The following is a 24,305-nucleotide window of genomic DNA, read 5'->3' as shown; positions in this document are numbered from 1 at the left end:
TGTGGCTTTGTCTGTTTCCTGTTTCAGTGAGGCTGCTGTGCAAAAAGAAAGACAGTACCAAGAAGGGAAATGCTAAGGGAGCCCAGAAACATGGATTGACAACTTGCACTTTACCCAGTCATTGCCATGCTCCACCTGAGACCAGAACCAAGATCTGTCCAAGAACTGGAATGTTTTCCTGAGCTGCTTATACTGGAGCCTGGGACCTAGAGGTAACTGCAAAAAAAAGGAGTTTTGGGGTCAGGTTTGGGACTGTTGACTTTGGGGTGGGGCAGAAGGCACTCCACCATCGAAGCTTGTTTGGAAAAATAGAAGGGAGGGAAACATAGGAGTGGGTGGTGTGGTTTAAGAGTATTGAGGGTTGGGGTAACCAAGAAAGCATCTTGCATGGGATTCCTGAGGCCCCGGCCAGGCACAGGGATACAGCTCCCATGACTCCCTTGCTCCATCCATTAGATTAGAAGTAGGTCACACATGGCTTGGAGTTTAGGTTACTGTGACGGCAGCATGAATTAACTGACCTTTTATAGTTCCCTTCAAAGCAGGGATCCTTTCACATGAAGCTACTTTTCCAGTAACTTGGGGACAGGACCCTCTCCCTCAGCTCACACTGAGAGCTCTGGATGAGGAAGTCCAGACCCATGCAGGTAGCTATCCATTGTCTCTATTGTACACATGGCCAGGAAGAAGAGCAGGAACTTGGAAAGGCAATGACAAGCCACAATAAAGTACACAGCAGCACCCTGGTTTCTCCCTATTGCAGTGAGGAAAACCTCCCCCGGCCAGCACCACCCCTTCTTCCTAACTACAACTGGGCCCTGTTAGGCTGCCAGAAACCCTGAGCAGTGGCCTTATGACCTTTCTCTGAACTCTTTAAGGATCAGTTCCTTTTGTGTCTATAGCCCATTCTAGTTCATCAGCCATCCCACATGGTTTCTTCTTAAGAAAATCAGTATGGTCAGATATATCTCCACTCACCTAGGTCACTCCAAATTCTACCAGGTGTGGGGGCCTGGGGATATAGGAATCCTCCTTTCTCTAAGGGGCCATTTCTACCTCAATTCCTCTCTTGAGTAATAAATCCCAATATCTGGCCTTGAGGTTGCAGAATGGAGCAGGTATGGTTCTGTGGACCTATAGATGGCCTAGGTGAAGCATCCAGAGGGACCTCATCTCAGGCCCATCTTCTCCCCAACAGCCTTTTCCTCTTAATAGGCGGAAGGTAGGGGAATTTTCAACACTGGATAAATTATCTCCACGGCAAAGCTGAAGGTAACTTGAGGCCAAATAGAGAAGGACCTCACACCCCACATTTTAATAGTGCAGTGCAGGTAAGCTGGATACCAGTTCCTCACCCCCGTCTCTTCTTTGCCATTCTGTTTGGCCTAATTGAGATGGTGGTTATGTTGGGACCACAGAGAAGTCCTTTTTCCTTGTAGCCCAACCCCAAACAAAGATTAGAGAAATAAAGGTGATTTTAAGCTGGGGCCATACCCCCTCCATCTGGAAAACAATATGTTTCTTCAGTGAGAGAAAGGGTTGGGGGAATTAGAGAAAGAGATCAAGCATTCTTAGCCCTGGGAGTACTTTAGCCTGGGACCTCTCTCTTACAGCACCAAATCTTCAGTATTCAACACCAACATAAGGATAATAATAACTATGTTTATTAATATAGAAACCTATCATTTATTGTATGCCATATACCAGGTACATGATGTACATTTTGCCATTTAATTCTTATAATCTTTCCAGATAGGTTTTAACCCCATTTTATAAATAAGGAGACTGAGGCTTTGGGACATTTAATACCTTGTCTAAAAATACACAGAGGTAGACAATAATGGAGCTAGGACATGAGTCCACAGAGTCACACCACAGAGCAAAGTCTCCTCCACCATGGATGGCAGAATAACCAGGGGCTATGACTTCTGGATGCCACAAGTGTACGTTCTGGACATGGAATTTGTGTACACATAATTTCAAGTCTCTTCCACCGTGCCATTTATAACTTAACATGAAATGGGCCTCTCTGATCCTTTGGTTTTTTTATTTTTTTGTTTTCTGCTCAGTTGTAGATGGACACAATACCTTTATTTTATTTTTTTATTTTTATATGGTGCTGAGGATCAAACTCAGTACCTCATACATGCTAGGCAAGCACTCTACCACTGAGCTACAATCCCAGCTCCCTTTACTAAGTTTTTAAATAAACAGAGTAACAGGTGGGATGTCTAGGGACACCCAAGGAGTAGGAGGGAGGAAAAAAAGCCATTCAAAGATGATATGTAGGGGATAAATATTGACAATCTCACAATTCTTCTTAGGGTCAGCAGTGCCCAAGGCCAGAGTGTGCCCCTCCAGCCCTCAAGTCAGGCATTTGAGAGTACCCAAGGCATGGCTACATAATACCCCTCCAGAGAGTGATAATGCTCCACCCATGTCCCCTGGGAATGAGTGCTGTGATCAGAGAAAGAGAAACAAAACCTGCAGAACTCCAGACTGAGCCGGGATGGGCAGTGAAGTCCCAACAAAGGAGCAGAGAAGCTGCTACCTGTTGAGTCTGTTTGGCTTATAAATAAACCCAAAGGGCCAGAGCTGGCAAATGCCTACTGGCTGGTGAAGCTGAGATACTCTCCTCTGACCCACCCAGGAACTATGTTCCCAGGGCCGTGGGTAATGAAGTCATGAGTCGGAGAGAAGAGGCAGCAGCTGTGAGGGGGAGTACCTCTTCCTTCATCAGTGCCTGGTCTGACTCCAGGGAGCAGAGGGGGCAGGGCACAGAATTTTTGATGCTCAGAAACCAGCTCATCCAATTCCACTCCCAACTCAACAAAGCTACCAGCGATTTCTAGGAGAATAAACAAATTTACAGAAGGTAGGTAGAGGAGAGTAGGATAGAGAGGCACAGGAAGGAAGAGGGGATTAGGGTTTGGGTATTATGTGGACAGCAGGCAAGGCCATGTGGAGGGATATCAAAGGTGGCCTCTTGTTCCCTGGGGACTTTGGGTTACTGCTTTTGCATGTTTGTTTTATTTCTCTGTTGTTTAGAGGAGCTTTATGAGGTATAATCCATGTGCTTACTGGTTTAGAAGTCACAACCTGCATCCGGGCTTAGGAAAGCAAACTTGGCAACAGACAACCCTGAAAGGGAGATGACCCTAAAAAGTGTGGTAACTCTCATCTCCAAGAGATGTTAATTCAGATGCTCTGAAGTGGGTCGATACTGGGCATGTGGCAGATGCTCAGCCAATACTGATTTGACCTGATCTTCACCTGAGAATCAGGGCCCAGTCCCGGCCACCGGGTAGTAGATGCCAGTAGAACAACATCAGGATGTCATGATGGAGGAGTTAGGGTAGGCTTCCCTCCTAAAACACACAAGGTCTGGGCCCACAAGTTGGTTACTGAGGGCTAAGATGGGAGCAGTGGGTGTCAGTCACAGGCCTGATCATTTCCTGAGGGGGCATTTTTATCCCTCCAGGTCAGGAGAAGTATCATTCTATTTTAGTAACAACTTAGGCCAAGATGCCCACTTTCCTTTTAGATTAGTAGGAAAGAAGGGGAAATTAATTTTTTCTAAAAGTCTAGAAAATAAACACACCTGCTATTCAAGAGGCTATCAATTCATTATGATTTTTATCAATCGTTTATAAAGTTCCCCTGACTTAGAGAATAGTGAGATGTTTAGTCAAGGAAGAAGGGGGCAGTGCACTTTACAGAGGTGGGACACGGGCTAGAAGCAGGAAATTGCTTTTGTTAGATTTTTATGAGTTCCTTAAGGATTAAGCACAGGAGTCCTGACTCCCAGTGTGAAACCACTTCATCCTCAGTTTTCAACCCACAGGATAGAGCCCTGTGCTATTTCTGCCCCCTGATTTGGGAAGATAGTCATTTTTCTGCCCATCTTCTGGCTCCTCCCTCTTGGCATTTGGCAGATCCAGGCAGCTATTCAAGGAACTGGAAGCCAAGCACAACAGGTGCTTCAGAGGTCATCATGATCAGCCCAGACCCCAGGCCCTCCCCTGCCTTGGCCCGGTGGGCTGAGAGCTATGAGGCCAAGTGTGAGCGCCGGCAGGAGACCCGTGAAAGTCGCCGCTGTCGCCCCAACGTGACTACTTGCCGCCAGGTGGGGAAGGCACTAAGGACTCAGCACAGAGAGCAGCTCCAGAGAGCGCGACAACTGCAGTTCTTCAGGAGGAGGAACCTGGAAGTGGAAGAGAAAGGCCAGGCTCAGCGTCCCTGGGCCAGGGAGCAAGTTCCCTCCAGGAAGAAAGGCCAGGCAGCTGTCCTCAAGGAGGCCTCGTCTGCTAACAGGATCTCTTTTCCAGGACAGCAGGTGGGCCATGTCCAGGGACACACTGCTTTGTGGGGGTAGGGGTCATACCAAGGGGTGGGATTTAAACTAAATCCCTTCTTCTCTAGTCATAAAGTCAAGTCTCCATTAGCCACTTACTCATTCAGATATTTTAGTTTTAGTGCTTTTGTTTCACATTTAGCTCTTTTTTGTTTCACATTTGCCTTTGAGGAGAGAGAAAATAAATTTTAAGACAATTTCATAGCCATTATCTAGTAACAGTTCAAATTTCAGCAATCTGTACTTATCTTCCACATACGTGGAATCTATACATATTTTCTACAGCTACCTTACAGCATTCATTCACCCATTATTCATCAGATATTCCCTGAATGCCTACTATATGCCAGATACCCACACCCGTCCTCTTGATACCCTCTCCCAAAACACACACACACACACACACACACACACACACACACACCACACATCTATCCTCTATTCTGTGAGGCTTTTGCCCAACTTATCTCTTTCTTTTGTTACATGACAAGTCTTCTAAATTCACTAAACTAAGGCCTCACTCATCTAGTCCAGGAAGCTTTCCCTAGCTTCTCCAGGCCACCTCTGCTCTCTGTGGGTCTGGGAGGTTATAAATCCTCTACGATTACATAACTCATAGAGAGTCCATTCTTCTGTCCCAGAAAAGAGCAGTGCTGGCAAAAAATCAGGGTCTGCTGAGATTACCTCAGCCATCAAACCATCTCTGTCTTCCTACCCATGTTGTGCACACATTGATAGGAGGAACAGGTCCACTGTGTTTCCTGGAAATGCCTGGCATGGTGCCATGCCCGGAGTAGGTGCTCTGTCGGGATTTCTTAATAGTGGATTTGTTATGCTCAACTGGAGGTGCTATTCAGAGAAATGATTCTAGAGCCCAGTTGCCAAAGAGAAACAACTACCTTTTCTAAGTAAGAAGGTTGCTGAATACTTTGGGGGAAGAAAAATATAAGAACAGAAAATACAATTATCTATAGAATTCCACCTCTAAGGCTAGGCGCAGCAACACATGCCTATAATCCCAGCAGTTTGGGAGATTGAGGCAGGAGGATTGCAAGTTCAAAACCAGCCTCAGTGACTTAGTGAGGCCCTAAGCAATTTATCAAGACCCTGTCTCAAAATAAAAAAGGCTGGGGATGTGACTTAATGGCTCTGGTTTCAATCCCCAGCACCAAAAAAAAAAGAATTCTACCTCCGCCTATCAATTTTTAAATGTTTCATTGAGATTGAATTAGTTACATGACATTTCTTAGCTCTTTTTGTTTAATACTGCTGTGGTTTGCTTGGTTTTGTTTTCATTTTGAGGAGTACTTTTTGAGACAGGATCTCGCTATGTTGCCCAAGCTGGTCTCAAACTCTTAGGCTCAGTGATCCCTCCACCTCAGCCTCCCAAGTAGCTGGGACTACATGTGTGAACCACCTCACTCAGCATCTTGTCCTTTTTGTGTTTTACTACCAATATCAACTTTTTTAGTTTTGAGGAAAAATAAATACAAAAATAACAGACTAAATTGTGACTACAACTGCTGCACTCCTTCCTTCAACTCCCAACTTTACCTTCCCTTCACACCTCAGCAATTCCACAACTATGACTCACAGGAAGAAATCCATCTCTAGAAACTCACTATATAGACAGGAGACTGATATGTAGAAAAGGCAGGATCTGAACCCACATGTCTCCCTCCCCATTCAGTCCAGTTCTCTTTCCACATCACCACACTGGCTGTTGTAAATGGCTGAAACCAATGATTGGTTAGAGACAATTCCAGCTCCCCATTTGCCTTTCCTAGAGAGGCTACTATCCATAATTATCTCCCCAAGACTCCACCTCCTAATACCAGCACATTAGGAAATAGAATTTCAACATGAATTTTAGGACACCTTCAGTCTACAACAGACACGATCATTGGTTCCTCTTTCTACATTCATCTGGAGAATCTTTCCCTAAGAAGCTCTAAAAAGTGGTTTTCAGCAGCCTTTACTTGTTTTTCAGGTGACAGGGACCAACACCAATGTCTTTCCAACCCCACATCGCCCTCTCTCAAGTGTCCAGAGAGTTGGGGCTGACCACCACTCTTCACAGGCAAGGGCCTTTCCACCACAAGACTCTCCCATCAAGAAACCTCACAAACACCATCGTGGTAAGACAAAGCTCCCTCACTCAATGACAGAACACAGAATTCTGCCACAGCAGTTCAGGTCATCAGCAGTGAAAAATCCTTTTCCCTCCTGACTTCCTTCACTTCCTCCCAGTGGATTCTCAATCACCTTCTCTTCCATCTCTCAGGTACTCAGACAAAGACAGAAGAGGCACAGCCAACAATTAAGAATGACGCCAGTCAGCAAACCAGGTGAGTCCCTTTCATATTCCTGGCCCTTCTCATTGTATCGTCACGTGGCACATAGGGGAGAGAGAGAGAGAGAGAGAGAGAGAGAGAGAGATGCTGGCCCCCATCAAATTTCATTTTCTCTTCTCTTCTAAACTTTACTTGAATACCTCCACCAGGTAAAGTGAAGAAAGAACACAACAAATATCCATGTCTACCTTAATTTAAAAAGAAGGGCCACAACACCTTAGGAGGCTGAGGCAGGAGGATTGTGAGTTCAAAGCCAGCCTCAGCAACTCAGGGAGGCCCTAAGCAACTCAGCAAGACCCTGTCTCTAAATGAAAATTTAAAAAGGGCTGGGGGTGTGGCTCAGTGGTTAAGCGCTCTTGGGTTGAATTCCCAGTATCAAAAAAAAAAAAAAAAAGAAGAAGAAGGGACCCTTCCCTGCTCTATTGGCTCTTCGGAAGGGAGCCCAGAAGGAATCAACCCACTGCCTCCTGACTTACTTCTTTGGTTCATTGTCATTTTTTTTCCCTTCTCTTTTCAGTTATGGAGTCGCAGTTCTGGATAAGGTACGAACATCCTCATCTTGAAGGGGTTGAATCAGATGGTGTCTAAGTTCTGACACTCTGGTATTCCATGATAAACTGAGAGGGGTGGAGGATGGCAATGGAGTAATTAGCATAGACATAGTGGGCCTCTGTGAGACCCAATGAAGAAGACGTTAGCTCCACACAAGCTAGCCCAGATTTTGGTTCTATGATCCATGGTTTCAAGGAACTTTCTTTTTCTTTCTCTCTAGGAAATCATCCAACTTTCTGAGTACCTCAAAGTAAGTGGCATGTGACCTCTCTGCTAACCTTCTTCATCTACTACTCTCTCTCCTGGTTAATCTTATTTCATGCATTTTTGCCCCCGACCCCAGGAGGCCCTACAAAGGGAATTGGTCCTAAAGCAGAAAATGGTGATTCTCCAAGACCTGCTATCTACCCTGATTCGGGCCTCTGACAGCTCTTGGAAGGTAAGGAAATAAAAATCCTTGTTTTGAAAGAATTTATGTGGGCATCTACGTGAGCCCATCTCATTTTTCTTTCCAAATCATCCTGCAAAAGAAGGAATGGTCTCACTGTTCAGGAGTAAACTAAGAAAAGGCAGAAAATGGAGGATATAGTATTCAGACTTAGAAGTCAAGCAGGTCACAGTAATTAATGATATGGGTCTTCAACTGAAGGTCATGCTGCTATATTCACTGGGAAGACTTGGGACCAAAAATAGCAAGAAGGTCCATTTTTTAATTTGTAGGAAGAACATAAGGAAGTTCCCAGTATAGCTTATATTACTGAATATGGTAAATATCAAACGGTTTTTATAGGGGATCCACACAAATATTCATTCAAGCCAGCCTGCACCCACTACTCAGCATAGACATGAATGTCAGAATGGGATGGGACCTTGGAGATGATCTAGCTTAATCTTATTTTTCCCATGAGGAAATTGGGTCTCAGAGAGGCCAAGTGATTTGTCCAAAATCACACAGCTAGTTAGTAACAGAACTGGAACTAAAGTTCTGGCCTCTAATTTTAATCCATTCATTCTACAGATATTCATAGACCATGTTCTTCCTAGTAAGGACTGGACTAGCAGTGGACATCCTAAGATTCTTTAGGCAAGGCTCCTGCTTTTAGAAAGCTCATTATTTTCTATGAGAGGCAAATGCATAAACAATACAAAGATATGAGAAATAGCCAGGCACAATGGCACATGCCTGTAACCCCAGAGATTTGGGAGACTGAGGCAGGAGGATCACAAGTTCCAGGCCAATTTCAGCAACTTAGCAAGACCCTATAGGAAATTTTAAAAAATTTGGTTGGCAATGTATCTCAGTGGTAGAATATCTCTGAATTCAACCCCAGTACCTCAAAAAAATGAAATATATTTAGAAATATTAATTTTAAAATAATAATAGTAAACCATTGCATGCTAACTTAAACTACAGATTCTTTATTTAAAAAACATGTTTTCAAAAACAAAAAAATAAGAGTGGCATTGCTTTACACTTTTGTAAACCCTTTTAATGTCTAGCTGAACAAAAGACAGCTAAATTTTCTTATTTGCTTCTAAATTCAATTTGTTAGAATACATTCTTTTGATTGAAGTATATGGAAAATATTCAGACTCACACAGACATTTCATTGGAAAAGATCCCTTGCACATCCCTTGAAAGGATCTCAAAGATTCCCATGGTCCTCCGACTTCATTCTGAAATCTGTATATTGAGGGAATAATAAAGAGTATAAAACACTATGGGCAGTGAGGCAGAAAGGAGCCCTCACAAGCCTCGGGGAACCTCGCCCTACCAGGAAGATGGCTTTCATCTCCACAGAGGAAAATATCAGGAGGGTGTAGAACATAGCTAAGAAGTTTGCAGTGATACAAAATACTTCCTAAGCTCAGCCCTTCCTCCTCATGTCACTCATCAAACCAGGATTTGGGAGTCTGTGACCAGAGCTCCTGCTTGCTAAAGAAATAATTTTCATTGCAGAATAGGAGCCTGGGGCAGACAGCTGTGTGTGCCAGGTGGTTTCCAGTGCTGACCTAAATTAAGATCATCTCACTCATTTGTGCAACAGACATTTGATAAGTTCCTACTCTATGCTGGGCTCTGGGTTTCAGGAACAAAAGAAGTCAAGTCCTTGCTCTTAAGGAGCTCAGAGTTTAGCCAGGAAGAGGCAAACATAATAAGTAACTCCAAAATAGTGTGACTAGGCTGCAACAGCAGTGTTTACAACATGATACAGAGGAAAAAATAATTATTCTATCAGAATAAATTTCCCACACAGCAAAAAGAATAGCTCGGCTGAGTCCTAATGGATGAGTAGGAGTTCACCAGTACAGAATAGAGTGCAGATAGGGAAAAAAGCAGAAAGAAAAAGGGTGCAAAAGATAAGGAATCACGGGCTGGGGTTGTGGCTCAGTGGCAGAGCACTTGCCTAGCATGTGTGAGGCACTAGGTTTGATCCTCAGCACCACATATAAATATATAAAAAATAAAGGTACATTGACAACTAAAAAAATATTTTTTAAAAAAGATAAAGGAATGGCAGAGCATTGGGTGTGGCTAAAATGAAGGGATAATATCAGAGCAGTACCAAAGAAAGGACTTTAAGTAGGTTTCTAGAATTATTACTGTTGAATAATATTATGTATGGACCCCTTTTTAAAGGAAAGATATATACATATCTAGATTCAGGCTGCATGTCTCTGTGTGTTATCTCAGAGATCTATGAAAACGCCTACTACCACTAGTTTGAGAAATACTGTTACAGGCAAGAAGCAGGGTAGCAATGTAACTATATCTTATTTGGGTTTAAAATCCTACACCGAACAGTCTACCCAAAACTTAGAAGGAACTTCATCTCTATCTGTGGGACTGAATTGAAAGTGAATGATAAGTTCTGTGTTCAACAGATTATCTGACAAGGACCTGGCTCTGGATGTGGGTGGTGGGGATGGAGATTTGTAAAAGCACAGGTAAGTCACACTTAAGAGTTTGAATTAGAGAAAGTTTGATGGTAATGGGGAAGATACATTAAGAAATATTTCTGACATGGACTCCGAGGGGGGACTTCTTCTCCATGCTACAGCCCAAGAGCAGAAGTTCCTCTGGCTGTGGTTTTCTCCTTTCCTTCTTCCCACCCCTCCCAATCTTCACCTTCTCTTCTCCGTCCCCACCCCCAAGCCTGAAGCTTCCTGTTTTTAAGAAAAACAGTCTTGGGCTGTTCAGTTGAAGGCTTTTGCTTTCCCAAAAACAAGATAATTCAGTTCTCTATCCATCCCATGACAGCTTCAACTTCAGTGAAAGTACCAGTCTAGTATTTGAGGAAAATAATTGGATGAATGTGTCCAGAACTGGGACTCTGACATCCAGCCCAGTACACACTTTATTTTTTTCCATTTGGCCTCCGTGATTTGAATCTCCAACTTCACATGCAGAGAAGCTCACAGAAAATTCTCTATTAGGACCCTAAGAATCAGCACCTTTGTCTGCCTCCACCTCCAAGCTGATTCTGAGCTTTTGGGATACCACAGTCCTGAAGTGTAGCTGAGAACACTGAGCTGGGTCCAAACCTTGAGAGCAGAAGCAGATCAGCCAGTAGAGAAAGTTCAACTTTGGGCAATATAAAAAAATGAAAGCAGGGAACTCTTGCATTTTAAGATCTGCAAAATGGAACCCAGAGCAGTGGTGCATGTCTGGAATTCTAGCAATGTGGGAGGCTGAGGCAAGAGGATCACAAGTTCAAGGCTAGTCTCATCAATTTAGCAAGAGCCTCAGCATTTAGCAAGACCCAATCTCAAAAAAAAATTAAAGAACTGGGATGTAACTCAGTGGTAAAGTGCCCCAGGGCTCAATCCCCAGTATCAGAAATAAAATAAAAATAATAAAAGATCTGCAAGGTTAGCCAAGTGTGGTGGCACATGCCTGTCTGTAATCCCAGCCTCTCGGGAAGCTGAGGCAAGAAGATCACCAGTTCAAAGCCAGTCCCAGAAACTTAGCAAAGTCCTAAGCAACTTAGCAAATCCCTAAGCAACTTAGCAAGACTCCATCTCAAAATAAAAAATAAAAGCGTTGTGGATGTGGTTAAGTACCCCAGGTTCAATCCCTAATACCAAAAAAAAAAAAAGAAGAAGAAGAAGAAAAAAAAAAAGAAAAAGAAAGACATCTACAAAGCGGAATCAAGATCTTAAGATCTTAAGATGACACAGCACAGTAGGGGATTGGCTACAAGCCCCAAGCGAGCTCTGCTAAAGCAGACAGATGAACCGTGGGCTGGTACTTCTGTGGTGAGGTGGTGTTGTTTCTGAGGAACAGATCAGAGACAGGGGAAAACCAAGCAGAAGCAGAAGCAGAAGCCCTCAGACCAGCACCAGGTGTGTATGGCCTCTACTTTGCTCCCTTTTCTACTGGGGGTGGGGGGTGGGGGGCGGGTAACTATGCCCTCTGGGCCCAGGTCAGCAATGGGCCTGTAAGAAATGCTTCTTCCCACATACTGTAATACTGGGCTTCAGCGTGAGGAGAACTGGGGCTCAGACCAAGAAACTTACATGGCCCATTTGCAACAACTTGGCTGCAACTTTCCTGCCTGCCTTGGGGAGTCTGGGAAGGCAGAGTTGTAGACAAGAGATTTTGGTCAAGCCCTGGACTTGGGTGGCCCTTCATCCCCACTGAAGGGGCTCTCATGAATTGTTTTGTATTGCAACATGAATGGAAAAGTAATTTGGTGTTGGGCTAAAATGCAAAAACAGTTGGAAGAGACGAAATATTGATTTAAAGCCATACTGTGGAACAGGGAGAAAGGAACTACCCAAAAAGGAGACTGGAAATTTTAGGAATACTGCCTTGGGCCTGTTTTCTTTCCAAACTATGGCAAGGTAATCCTTAAACTTGGAGGGTTTGGTGACATTCTACAGAGTAAGAATGTACGCAATAAAAATGCACAGAGTTAGAAGATCTTAAACAGGGGAGTAGGGTATGCGGACAGTTGATTTCAGGGCCTGTGGATTTTCAATGCACAGGCCACTTTGGGGAATGAGGCTATTTTACCAGTTACTCCAAGACCCAAAGAGTAGAAGTGTTCATCCATCTCTTTTATCTGTCCCAAAGCCCTGTGGTTATTGTAGATGCCAAATCCCTAACTCTTGGCTCTCTCTCTCATGAGACATTGGGAAAAACATTAATAGCAGGAGGCACTTTAAAAAATTATTTTTGGCAATGTTTTTTGCTTTTGCAAGGCCCAGCTGAGTAACACAGGAAGGAGAAAGGGTGGGGGCACCCCCTGGCCCCAATGGTTAGAAGAATCAGCCAAACAAGATCAAAACAGGAGCTGTGAGATACCACTTCCTGCCTCCCCCAACGCACCCTGACACTCATCCAGGGTGGCAGACCTCATAACAGAGATCCTGTCTTGGGCCCTAGACCATTATAAACTGAAAACACTATGAGGTTTCCAGAGAAACATCCAAGCTGTCTAATTGAAATGGACCACAGCATCCCAGACCTGAAGAGAAGTGGAATTTGAAGACCCCCCAAGTGTCCCCCAGGGCATGGATGGAAAAAATTAGAAAAAGAATATGGAAACCAGTTATTTCTGAAGAGGCCCATGATCCTTTCTCCGGAAAACTTGCCATCACTGATGGTACTCCCCACCCCACTGGACAGATATACCTGAAATAAAACTCAAGTCTAGAAGAACAAAACTGCAACCTGGAAAAAAAGTCACAAGCCTACAAAGCAACAAGGAAATCATTAACTACTCTGCTAAAATGCTAACAAACTGAAAAACAGAATGGCCCTTTCTGCCCACTTTTTTCCACTCCCAGCCTTGAGATCAGAATCCCCCTTGGAATGTCCAAAGTGCCATTAGATGCCTAGTATGCAGAAGGCCCTAGGTTCAATTTCTATCACCACCAAAAAGAAAGAGAGACAGAGAAGGAGATGGAGAGACAGAGGCAGAGGCAGAGGGACATAGACAGGGACAGGGAGAGGGAAATAAGTAAATAAACAAATATATAAATAAATGCCATAAGATTGACCCAGCTTGTCAAGAAATAGAATGTGACTTTCTGGGAAGTATTCGTACCTTACCCTGCCCCCATCCTGTTTTAATATCTCTCCCTCCATTTCTTGCTTTCTTAAAGAATCTCTCATTCTGAGTCATAGGTATGTGTGTACGTGTATGCTATAGAGAGTGCATTAGTACAGCAAGCCCTACCTATTTGCAGCTTCCACGTCCTCAGATTCAACTGACCTCAGATCAAAACTAATTGAAAAAAAAAATCCAGAAACTTTTTCTTGTTTTTCTTGTCAGTATTCCCTAAACAATACAGCAGTAATAACTATTTACATAGCTTTTACATTATAAGCAATCTAGAGATGATTTTAAGTATATGGGAGGATTGCACAAGTTATATGAAAATATTACACCATTTTACATAAGGGACTTGACTATCCATGGATTTTGGCATCCCAGAGGGAGGAGGAAACATGAAACCAATCCCCAGTGGACACTAACGAATGATTGTATTTCAAGGATGCCATAACAAAATACTACAGCCTGGGTGGTTTCAACAACAGAAATTCATTTTCTTGCAGTTCTGGAGACTTGTCTGAGATCAAGGTGTCCCCAGAGTTGTTTCTACTGTGGCCTCTCTCCTCAGCTGCAGATGGCCATCTTCACTCTGTCTTCACATTCTCTTCCTTGGTATATCTTGGTGTCCTGATCTCTTTTTATAAAGATACCAGTCATGTTGGATTACGGCCCAACTAATGACCTCATTTTAACTTGATTACTTCTTCAAAGATTCTGTCTGCAAATATGGTCACCTTCTGAGGTACTGAGGGTTAGAACTTAAACATATAAATTTGGGGGAATAAGGAAAAGAATAAAAATTCCTCCTCTAGCCTTACTGGCCTATACTTTATGAGAAAAGTCCAGGTACAAGACTGAGATGAGGTGAGGAGGGAGGTAATGCAAAAAAGGAAGGACAGCTTAGAAACATTCCCTCCAGTGGCCCCTTACAAAATACCCTAAGACCATTTGATGGTGAACCTCAAGGTAAAAGAGGATTTGGGGAACCAGTTTGATGCATCCTGTCCTACCCCAGAGAAAGAGAAGAAGATCTTTTACTTCTCCTTCTTCTTTTTATTTTTATTTTAAAATTTATTTCCATATTGGAGATTGAATCCAGGGTCTATCACTTAGCTACATCTCTAGACTTTTTTATTTTTTATTTTGAGACAGGATTTCACTGAGTTCCTGAGGCTAACCTCCAACTTTCAATCCTCTTGCCTTAGCCTCCCAAAGAAGATCCTTTTCTACCCCATATCTTTGTCATCTGTGCTCCTCCCAAACCTCTTGAAAGAACTCAGTTCCATAAATGTTTGAGTACTGACTATGTGTTGAGCAGTGGGCTAGAAATATTGAGTTAATCTCTTTGCAGACTATATTTTGGCCCAAGTTTATTAACTCCTCTTCCCATTTGCTTCAGGGACAGCTTAATGAGGACAAACTGAAGGGCAAACTAAGGTCCTTGGAAAACCAACTCTATACCTGTACCCAGGTAAGCATTCTGAATGATACTTCCAGCTCATGAATCTAGAATTAAATGAGAAGAATGCTTTTTTTTTTTTTTTGAAGAATGCTTGAACCTCAATCCTGTTTTCCAGAAATGTTACCAAATAGCGATTAACATACCTATTTTTACACAGTTCTGTCTTGACCATTTTCACGTTAGTACCATATTTGGTACCAATTTGCCATATCACTATCTGCACCTTTCTCCCAGTATCTTTCCTTTTACATCCTGTAAAGGAATACCAGCTCTATTGTTAGCTATTGTTAGCTCTATTGTTAGCTCCAGAGGAACCTTGAAAATACCTAAAACTGTAGGGAGAGGCTTAGTAAAAAAAAAAAATCACAACACCCCAGCTAACCTTCTCAGGTCCCAATCTTTGAACAGATGAGTTGCATGTTATAAAGAAGTTTCATAAAATTATTTTCATTCCAGGACCAACTTTCTTCTAGTAATAACCTCTGCAAGAAAGTAAGAATGTGACTCTTGGCTTTTCTGTGACATTATTATCCAGTTTCAGCAATCTCTTGATTTGGCCTAATCCCTTTTTAAAAAATATTTTTAGTTGTGAATGGGCACAATGTCTTTGTTTATTTATTTGGTGCTAAGGTTTGAACCCAGTACCTCATACAGGCTAGGCAAATATATACCACTGATCTACAACCCCAGCCCAATTTGGCCTGATTTAGAATTTGATAAGATAGTCTTGGCTGTATAGTTGGGGTCTTCCAGAATAGAGTTTATATAGTCCATAGGTTTTCTGGTCCACAAATTTTGTTTTCTTCAATCTGGCCTGCTTTGTTAGGTTCTTTTAAACTAAATAATGCCAATCAAGCTCCCAAGAGTCTTGACATATAACCCAGAATGCCAGCCTATTCATTTTCTATGGGGTTGAAGCTAGCCAGTCACCAGTATGATAAGACCAATAACTGGAACATCCCCCATATATGAAACAAAAATTCCAAAAATATTAAGACCTATTTTAAATAAAAATTCCAAAGATATAAGACCTATTCATATATAAGCCCAAATTTTCAGACATTTCCAAAGGTAAATGGAAATGATTCATATTGATCCCTAAATTTTCATTATCTGGACTTCTGTTTCTCCCATGAGTAGTCCAGAATTGACAATGAAAGCTGCCTGTCTTCCACCAAATCATAGCACACAGAGATGAAGGGAACTCACCTCCAGTGAATTTACAAATCTGTCCCTATGTCTTTTTTAATATATTTTTAGTTGTAGATGGACACAATACATTTAATCTTATTTATTTATACGTGGTGCTGAGGATCAAACCCAGTGCCTTGCACGTTTTTGGCAAGCGCTCTACCACTGAGCCATAACCCCAGCCCCTGTTCTTATGCCTTGTTGTTGATCTTGAAGCCAGGAATAATTTCAATATCTAAATTCACTAATTTTAAAAGCATTAATTGAGTCTACTCTGGATTTCTCAGATCAGAAGCCGTAAAGATTTTTTTAAAGAAATAGTAACATGTACCTTGCTTTTAAGGAATTTACAATCCAGTAAGGAAGAAAGATGAATTGATGGATTGAAATAATGAAGGCATACAGAGAATACTATGTAAACATTAAGAAAAGCTACCTGGAGTTGGAGAATGGTGCATGGTTAGTGAAGATTTATCATCAGAACTGATGATACTTGGACTAAATCTTGAGTGTGAGTGAGTTTAGCCAGGAAAAAAAGATGGGTAAGGAGGCTCCAGCCAAAAGAACCTATCTGGGAAATGGCAAAGGCCAAAAAAGCAATGCTCAGGAGATCTGTAAGCAGTTTCCTTTGGGCAGTGATAGCACGGAGGGAAAGTCTGGATTGGAAGTATGCAAGTCAAGGAGTTTGGACCTGATCATTAGGACATCAAGGATCCACTAAGAGATTTACACAACAAGTACCATGATCAGACTTATGTATTAAAAAGAATCCACTAAAAAAGTTCTGAAGAAGGGCAAGACTTGGAGATAGGGAAAGTATTGCATTAACCCATTTAATAGAATTATTAGAATCTGAATTATGAAAGTTAACAGTAGGAATATAGAGGAGACAGGTATGAACTGTTCAGGAAGATGACTTGACAAGGCTCAAAGACCAAATAATTCCTGGCAGAAAGAGAAAAATTAAAGAGGACTCCCTGGTTTAAAGTTTGGGAGAGTGGGTAGGTAATGATGTTGATCACTGAGCTAGGAAACTCAGGAGAAAAGAGCTGGTAAAGAAATAAAAGTTAGGCCTAGGGCTGTGGCTCAGCAGTAGTATACTTGCCTGGCATGTGTGAGGCACAGGGTTCGATTCTCACCACTGCCTATAAATAAATAAAATAAACGTCTATCAACAACTAAAAGATATTTAAAAAGAAAGAAATAGGAGTTCTGTTTGGACATGCTGGTTTCCAAAAGCCTGCACAAGGCCTAGGGTACAATGTACAGAAATCCTATGGCACTCACCTCTCAGATCACCTGAGTTGACTCTGTGCTCAGCTCCAACCAAATCACTAGTGTCTCCACCTTAAGGGAAAGACCAAATTTTCATTTCTGTATCCCAGCTCAGTATTTGGCACATAGAAGCTCAATGTATAACTGTTGAACTTCATCAAATTTACAGAAATACTCCCCTTGGGGAATGAAAAAGGTGCTAATGGAGATGGAAGACCAGAAAAACAGCTATGAGCAGAAGGCCAAAGAATCACTACAAAAAGTGCTGGAAGAGAAAATGAGTGCAGAGCAGCAACTGCAGAGCACACAGGTGGGGATGCTGCACAGTTCTTGGGACTAGGAATCCGGGGGGAAGCTCTACGAAGCAAGGGGTCCAGCTACACAAATTCCTGGAACCTTCTCCTCATAAATACACCTAGAATTTATTAATCTACAATACACAATTGAGGGGGTACAATGTGCTTTTGCAACCTTTCCACCAAGCTGTTGCCTTGGTGCGGGAGGCTTCTACTGAAACTCCCTCCTCTCTGATCTCCCTCAGCGGTCCCTGGCTCTGGCAGAGCAGAAATGTGAAGAGTGGAGGAACCAATATGAGTCTCTAAAAGAGGACTGGAGGGCCCTCGGGACCCAACACAGAGAGCTGGAGAGCCAACTTCATGTGCTTCAGTCTAAACTACAGGTACAGGCACTGGGGGTAAGAAGAGCAGGAAGGTGGAGGGGGGTAGTAGTGAGAAAAGTTGCTCCCAGCTTGGGGACTCCAAGGGCAGCTCAGAGCATCTAGCTTTCAGTTCCTCAGTCACTACCCACTTAGTACCAGACTCCCTGTTTGAGTTCTGAGATAGTTTTGAGTTTAGTAAGAATACCTACACTATTCATGCAAATGAACTAAGTGCTCAACTGGAATAACACTATCCAAATGCACATCTCAACCTCTGTTGTTCTTATCTTCCTGTCAACTACAAGGCAATTCTTAAGAAGATGTTTGAGTTTCTTAAACCTAATTCTTCATGAAAAAAAAAATTGTTCTACCATCCTCAAAACAAACAAACTTGATAGGGCTAGAATGGTAAGTAAAAAGAAAGTGAAAATATCTAGAAAAGATATGACTTGCTATGACTTAATTTTGAGATTTATCAAAGTGTTAAGATATGTTCCTTGTGAATACCAGAAGTCTAATGCACTGTTAAAAATGTGAGGAATAGCCGGGCACAGTGGGGCATGCCTTTAATCCCAATAGCTCAGGAGGCTGAGGCAGGAGGATGGCGAGTTCAAAGACAGCCTCAGCAATGGGAGGTGCTAAGCAACTCAGTGAGATCCTGTCTCTAAATACAATGCAAAATAGGGCTGGGGATGTGGCTCACACACACTTCCATGTTTTTCCATTACCCTAATACTCCTCTACCTCTAAAATTCTATAATTTTCAGTAATTTTCCTCTTCCATGAGACCTGCTTCTATATTGGCCCTTCCCTCCTCCTTTCAGGGAGCAGATAGTAGAGACTCACAGATGAACCAAGCCCTGCGACTTCTGGAGAATGAGCACCAGGAACTGCAGGCCAAGATTGAACGCCTGCAAGGGGACAGAGATCTGTGCAACTCAGATACCCAGGACCTTCAAGGTACTCTATTCTTAGAGGCCTCAGGAACACAGGAACCATGGCTGAGTGAGCTTAGAGAAAGGAAGCTGCGAGGAGAAAAAGCCTCAGCCTTCATTTGTTTGCTTGGCCTTATGATTTCATTTTACCTTGAGGGAAAGGCAGGACTACTTTAATCATCCAAGATGGAAATTCATTTTACTACAATAGAGGATCTTATTGCATGAGCTCTTTTCTCTCCAGCCCATCCTCTGGGCCAAATGACAGCCATTCCTATATTAGTCACAAGTGTCAGAACCACATTCCTAATTTGAAAAGGAAAGGTCAGTTCAAATACAAGGCAGAATGAAGGTCTCCAAGTTAGCCCGTGTCTGCTAAAAGGACCAGATAATGTATAAAAAGAGTCCTTAGTCCAACTCAACACTGTTGATGCATACCCCTGGTTGTTGATGGGGTACCTGGTCTACCTTTTGAGAACTGAGGACAATCAGAAGACAGGGCAAATTCCATTTGACACTTATCAGATGCATAGACAAGTCAGCATGAATTATTCCTTTCCATACTCAGGTATTCTGTTCTTTAAGCTGGGTTCTTCTATTTTTGGTTTGTACTGTTTCACTTTCAGATAAACTAAAGAGGTCAGAGGAAGAAAAAATTGCCCTGATGACCAGAATACAGCAGTTGCAGAGTAAGTTTCCTTTCTGGATTCTCAAGAAAGCTTTTTGGTGTTCCTTGGGGTCCTGCTCCACAACACTCATTCAGAGGAAGATCTAGGGGCCCAGTCTCTGGCATATCCTCCTATCTCTGTACATTCTATACCTACTTCTTGTTCCGTGGAGTCACTTACATAGCTTTTCACATATTGTCAGGCTCTACTCTTTTTTTCTACTTTTCTCCTTCCATGCCAATGACAACCACTTGCATTTCTACCATAATTATGGATTATTAAAAGTACTGGGTTTTCTAGTATAGTTCTTTTCTTATGTAGTCTAACTTATTATGTATATGAATATGTCACTTAAATCTCACTAGGAATGGTTCCAAAAATCAACCACTTATTGATCCATACTAAATGTGAGGATACAATAACAAACAAAACTTACAGTTCCTTCTCTTATATTCTAAAAAAGGTCTACAAACAAGTGTAGTTCAGTGCATGAAAAAATTGAACGTACATCAAATTATAATAACTGCTATAGAGGCGGGAGCAGGCTAAAGGGAAAATAGTCACTTTTGTATGTAGGGCCATCTGGGAGACTTTTAATTCTGAGATAATATTTAAGCAGAGACCTGGAAGACAAAGACACAGTAGAAAAGGATGATAAAATTGTAACAAAGTACCACAGACTGAGTGACCTAAACTAAAGAAAAATATTGTCTCACGGTTCAGAAGCTAGACATCCAAAATCAAGAGTCAGTAGAGTTGGTTCCTTCTGAGGGCTGTGTTGGAAAGATCTATTCCAGGCCTCTTTCTTTGGCTTGAAGATGACCATAAGCTTCCTTTTGTCCAAATTTCCTCTTTTTACAACATCAGTTACTCGATCAGTTACTTTGCCTACCTTACCTATCTTATTTTTACCTGTACTTTATCTCCAAGGATGGTTACATTCCGAGGTACTGGGGGTTAGGATTTCAACATATAAATTTGGGAGCACAGAATTCAATTCATAACAGAAAGGCATATTATTAACTAGGTTCTAAGCAAAGGTCTGTAAAGAGGCTCTTTGCAGTAGCACAGACAAGTTTCTTGTGTTTTCCAACAGGTCTGCTTCAGAATCAATCCTTACAGCTTCAAGAACAGGAGAAACTCTTAAAGAAAGGTCAGCAAATTTACTACCACAAATTCTAAGATATTGCTCTTTCCTTGCCTGCTAGAGGCAGGGGGATGGACTATATGATCTCTTGGAGTCCCACTCAGTTCTGGGAGTCTGTTGAGTCAGGAATAGAAGGGAGTCTTTTAAGGACTGATCACTGGCCCTGAGGACACTTTAACTAGTTAGCCTCCTCTCCGGAGAGGTATACATGCTGTGAAAAATAATTTCTACTTTCTCTGAAAACATGTCTATGTTGAAGATTTTAATAAATTGATTTTGAACTCAGGATTTCATGTCAATTCTTACACACTTAATTTTCCAAATCACATCCAACTCCCCAGCCCCAAATCACATAGCATGCAAGAGTCATCTCGCACTAGTCTGCTGATCAAGCTTCCTGAAAAGAATTCATCATGTATACATGGGAATAATAGCTCCTCACTTATCCATAACACATAGCTTTTTGTTTTCTCCTCATAATCACTGGGTATAATATGAAAGGCAGAAGCCATTATACCCACAGAGGATGAATAAGAAAATAAAGGCCCCTGGTCACACAAATCAAGGACAGAGCTAAGATAATCAAGAAATTCTGACTTCTAGTCCAGTGCTCTTTTCAGCCAAAGCTAAGACTGCAAGGTGCGGAGCAGGTGGCGCATGCCTGTAATCCCAGCAGCTTGGGAGGCTGAGGCAGGAGGATCATGAGTTCAAAGCCAGCCTCAGCAATGGTGAAGCAACTCAGTGAGACCCTATCTCTAAATAAAATACAAAATAGGGCTGGGGATGCGGCTCAGTGGTCAAGTGCCTCTGAGTTCAATCCCTGGTATCCACACAAAAAAAGACTGCAAGGTGGCTGAAAACCCATCTTTAACCACATTAGATAAATTCTAGGATATGACTGCCATTTTCAGGACTTTGAAATGAGGATGTAAGGGAAAAGAAACACCTGCCTCACAAATTAAAACATGTGGCATACAACAAAAAAATTAAATTAATAGGTATTCACTAAAAAATATCAGACAGGTCTGGGGATACAAAGTAAAGTAAGATGCCAATCTTGCTCTCAAGGGGCTCAAATTCCAGGTGTCATTCAGGCTAAGCAGGGTTCCATCAGGAGTTCTTTAAGCCAGAGAACTCCATTTCATTCAGTCTAGCCAAAGGTCAGGCCTTTCCTGTTCCTTCCCCTTCCCCTACTCCTAGGAGTCTTACTCAGTGACAGGATCCTTCCTCATAGGTATGGGCCTATCACTGAGAATCTGGCTGCTTTTTTAGATGAGGCTTTGCCTGTGTGTAGTGCAAAGCCCTCCCACAATGAAGTGAAGCCTGAGAGTGCAGGGAAGGAGAAGGACTGGGATCTCAGAGACCAGCTGCAGAAGACGACTTTGCAATTCCAGGCCAAGGAAAAAGAGGTGAGCCATTAACCTAGGATCATGAGCTCATCTATGTGTGGCACAGAAAACTGCTAGGAACAGCCAGACAGCAGGGATTAAATTGTGTTTAAATTGTGATTGGATGTCCATAGGTCTTCCATTGCCCATATAAAATGTCTGCTTTTGTACTGACCTGTCAATATTTTTCTTTCCTTATTTATTCCCTACTTAAGGTTTAAACAGTTACCTTTCAGAAAGTCAAACTAAAACATATCTGATAAACATATTTTTGGGGTGTGTGTGTGTGTTGTAATGCTAGAGATCAAACCCAGGGCCTCTTAAATGGTAGGCAAGCACTCTACTACTATGCTACACCCTCAACCCACATTTGATAAACATATTAACTTCCCAAACTTTTTCTCACACTGAATATCTTAAAGCCTTACACAGCAACTTTTCAATAGCAAAAGCTTTCCTAAATACATACATACATACATATATATGTATATGTACATATGGATATACATATATATCCCTAAAAGCACACATTAGCAATCAGCTCCCAGAAAAGAAACTTATAATACTTTGAAGTCTTTTGTGCTTTAAGAATTTCATTTTTGGGTCTCCCCATTTACAAAGCACTTGTACATACACGGTTGGTCACATAAAACTATTTACAATACATAAAGTGTAATATATGCAGTACAATCAATTTTTTTAAAGCAACACATTCCAGAGAAAAACAAGTGAGACAGTACAAACTAAAAATTCTGAGGAAGGTTGGGAAGGGAGAATAGTTCATTCAAAATGAATGAAGGAGTACCTTACTCAGGGCAGTCTCCCCTTCCTGGGTTCTGTCTCAAGATAGAATTGATGATGATGACTCCGATGATATTCTCCCCAGTGCAGAGAACTGCATTCGGAGTTAGACAACCTCAGTGACGAGTACCTCTCCTGCATGCGTAAGCTGCAGCACTGTCGAGAAGAGCTGAACCACAACCAGCAGCCACCTCCCAGAGTAAGAGGGTCCATCCTCCTGTACAAATGGTGGTGGGATGATTTCTTTTTTAGCCAAGTCTTACAGATAAAATTTGCCAGCCCATGTCAATATCTAGTCATCCTGTCTATTCTGCTTGATTTTGTCCATGCTGAAAGTATAGCAGTCATGAAAGAAACACTGACTCATGTACATAAGTCCAATTCCATGGAATTCTTGAGGGCTGAGGGGAAGATTTGCTATAGGCTGAGCATCCCTAAGCTGAATGTTCAAAATCAGAAATGCTCTGAATACTCTGCCTATTCTGCTTGATTTAGTCCATGCTGAAAGTACAGCAGTCATGAAACACTGATTCATGTATCCAAGTCCAATTTCTGTGGAACTCTTAAGGCCTGGGGGAAAGATTTGCTATAGGCTGAGCATTTTTAAGCTGAATGTTCAAAATTAGAAATTCTCTGAATACAAAACTTTTTGAGCATTGACATGATATTCAAAAAGTTTCAGATTTTAGAGTATTTGGTGTTTCAGATTTTTTTTTCATGAGATCTGCTCAACTGGTAAAGTCTAGGCAAATATTACTAAATCTGAAAACCTCCAAAATTTGAAACACTTCTGGTCCTAAGTATTTCAGGTAAGGGATTCTCAAGCTGCATTAACTCAAGTATGAAAGGATGTTCTTTTAGTCTATTGCCAGCATGATGACAAGGACAGGGAAGGACAACAAAGGTACTAAGGCATACAAAGAGAATAATATTATTTTGCTGAATTATTTTCCAATCTGAATTTTTCACATCAGCATTTAAATGTTTGGCCCCTACTGGACATGGTCCCTGGGCCAGGGACCACTAGTAAAGTGGTTTTATCCCAAGAGAGGTGACAGAAAGTGAGACAGTGAAGTAAAAAGCTTTTTCTAGCACCAACCCACGGTCTTCCATTGGGCTAGAATAGGAAGGGGTGCTTTTGCCCATATTTTCTCTAAGTGACTTATGGCTGCTTTCTTCTGTCTCCCTTCCCTCCACACAGAAGCAATGTGGTCAGTGGCTCCCCATCCTGACAGTGGTGATTGCTATAGCACTGGCAGTATTCCTGGCCAACAAAGATAACCTGAGAATCTGAATAACTTGTGACAGCTGCCTGGAGTAAAAATCAGCAGCAAACAACTCAATGAAAAACGCAGAAGGTTTGGGTACTTTACAGCTTGGGTTTACCCTCCAACTGAATTGGGATTTCTGACTTCAATTTTTTTAGCCTAAATAAATAAACTTTACCTCACCAGA

General features: G+C 42.0%; 1 protein-coding gene across 1 annotated transcript; it reads left to right on the top strand.

Annotated features, from left to right (window-relative positions):
• On the top strand, positions 1-24,305 carry Traf3ip3 (TRAF3 interacting protein 3). Its single transcript, XM_027934665.3, has 16 exons — positions 1-212; positions 3,936-4,336; positions 6,345-6,492; positions 6,639-6,702; positions 7,226-7,250; positions 7,481-7,510; positions 7,604-7,699; positions 14,725-14,796; positions 17,423-17,563; positions 17,795-17,932; positions 18,736-18,871; positions 19,473-19,535; positions 20,611-20,667; positions 21,934-22,070; positions 22,936-23,049; positions 24,052-24,305. The coding sequence occupies exons 2-16, from the start codon at positions 3,995-3,997 to the stop codon at positions 24,142-24,144; spliced, it is 1,656 nt and encodes a 551-aa protein (XP_027790466.1). The 5' UTR covers positions 1-212; positions 3,936-3,994; the 3' UTR covers positions 24,145-24,305.

Source organism: Marmota flaviventris, chromosome 12 (genome assembly GCF_047511675.1).
Source record: "Marmota flaviventris isolate mMarFla1 chromosome 12, mMarFla1.hap1, whole genome shotgun sequence".
Classification (NCBI taxonomy): Eukaryota; Metazoa; Chordata; class Mammalia; order Rodentia; family Sciuridae; genus Marmota; species Marmota flaviventris.
Note: the sequence above shows the minus strand (reverse complement) of the source record. Positions and strands in the feature narration are given on the sequence as shown.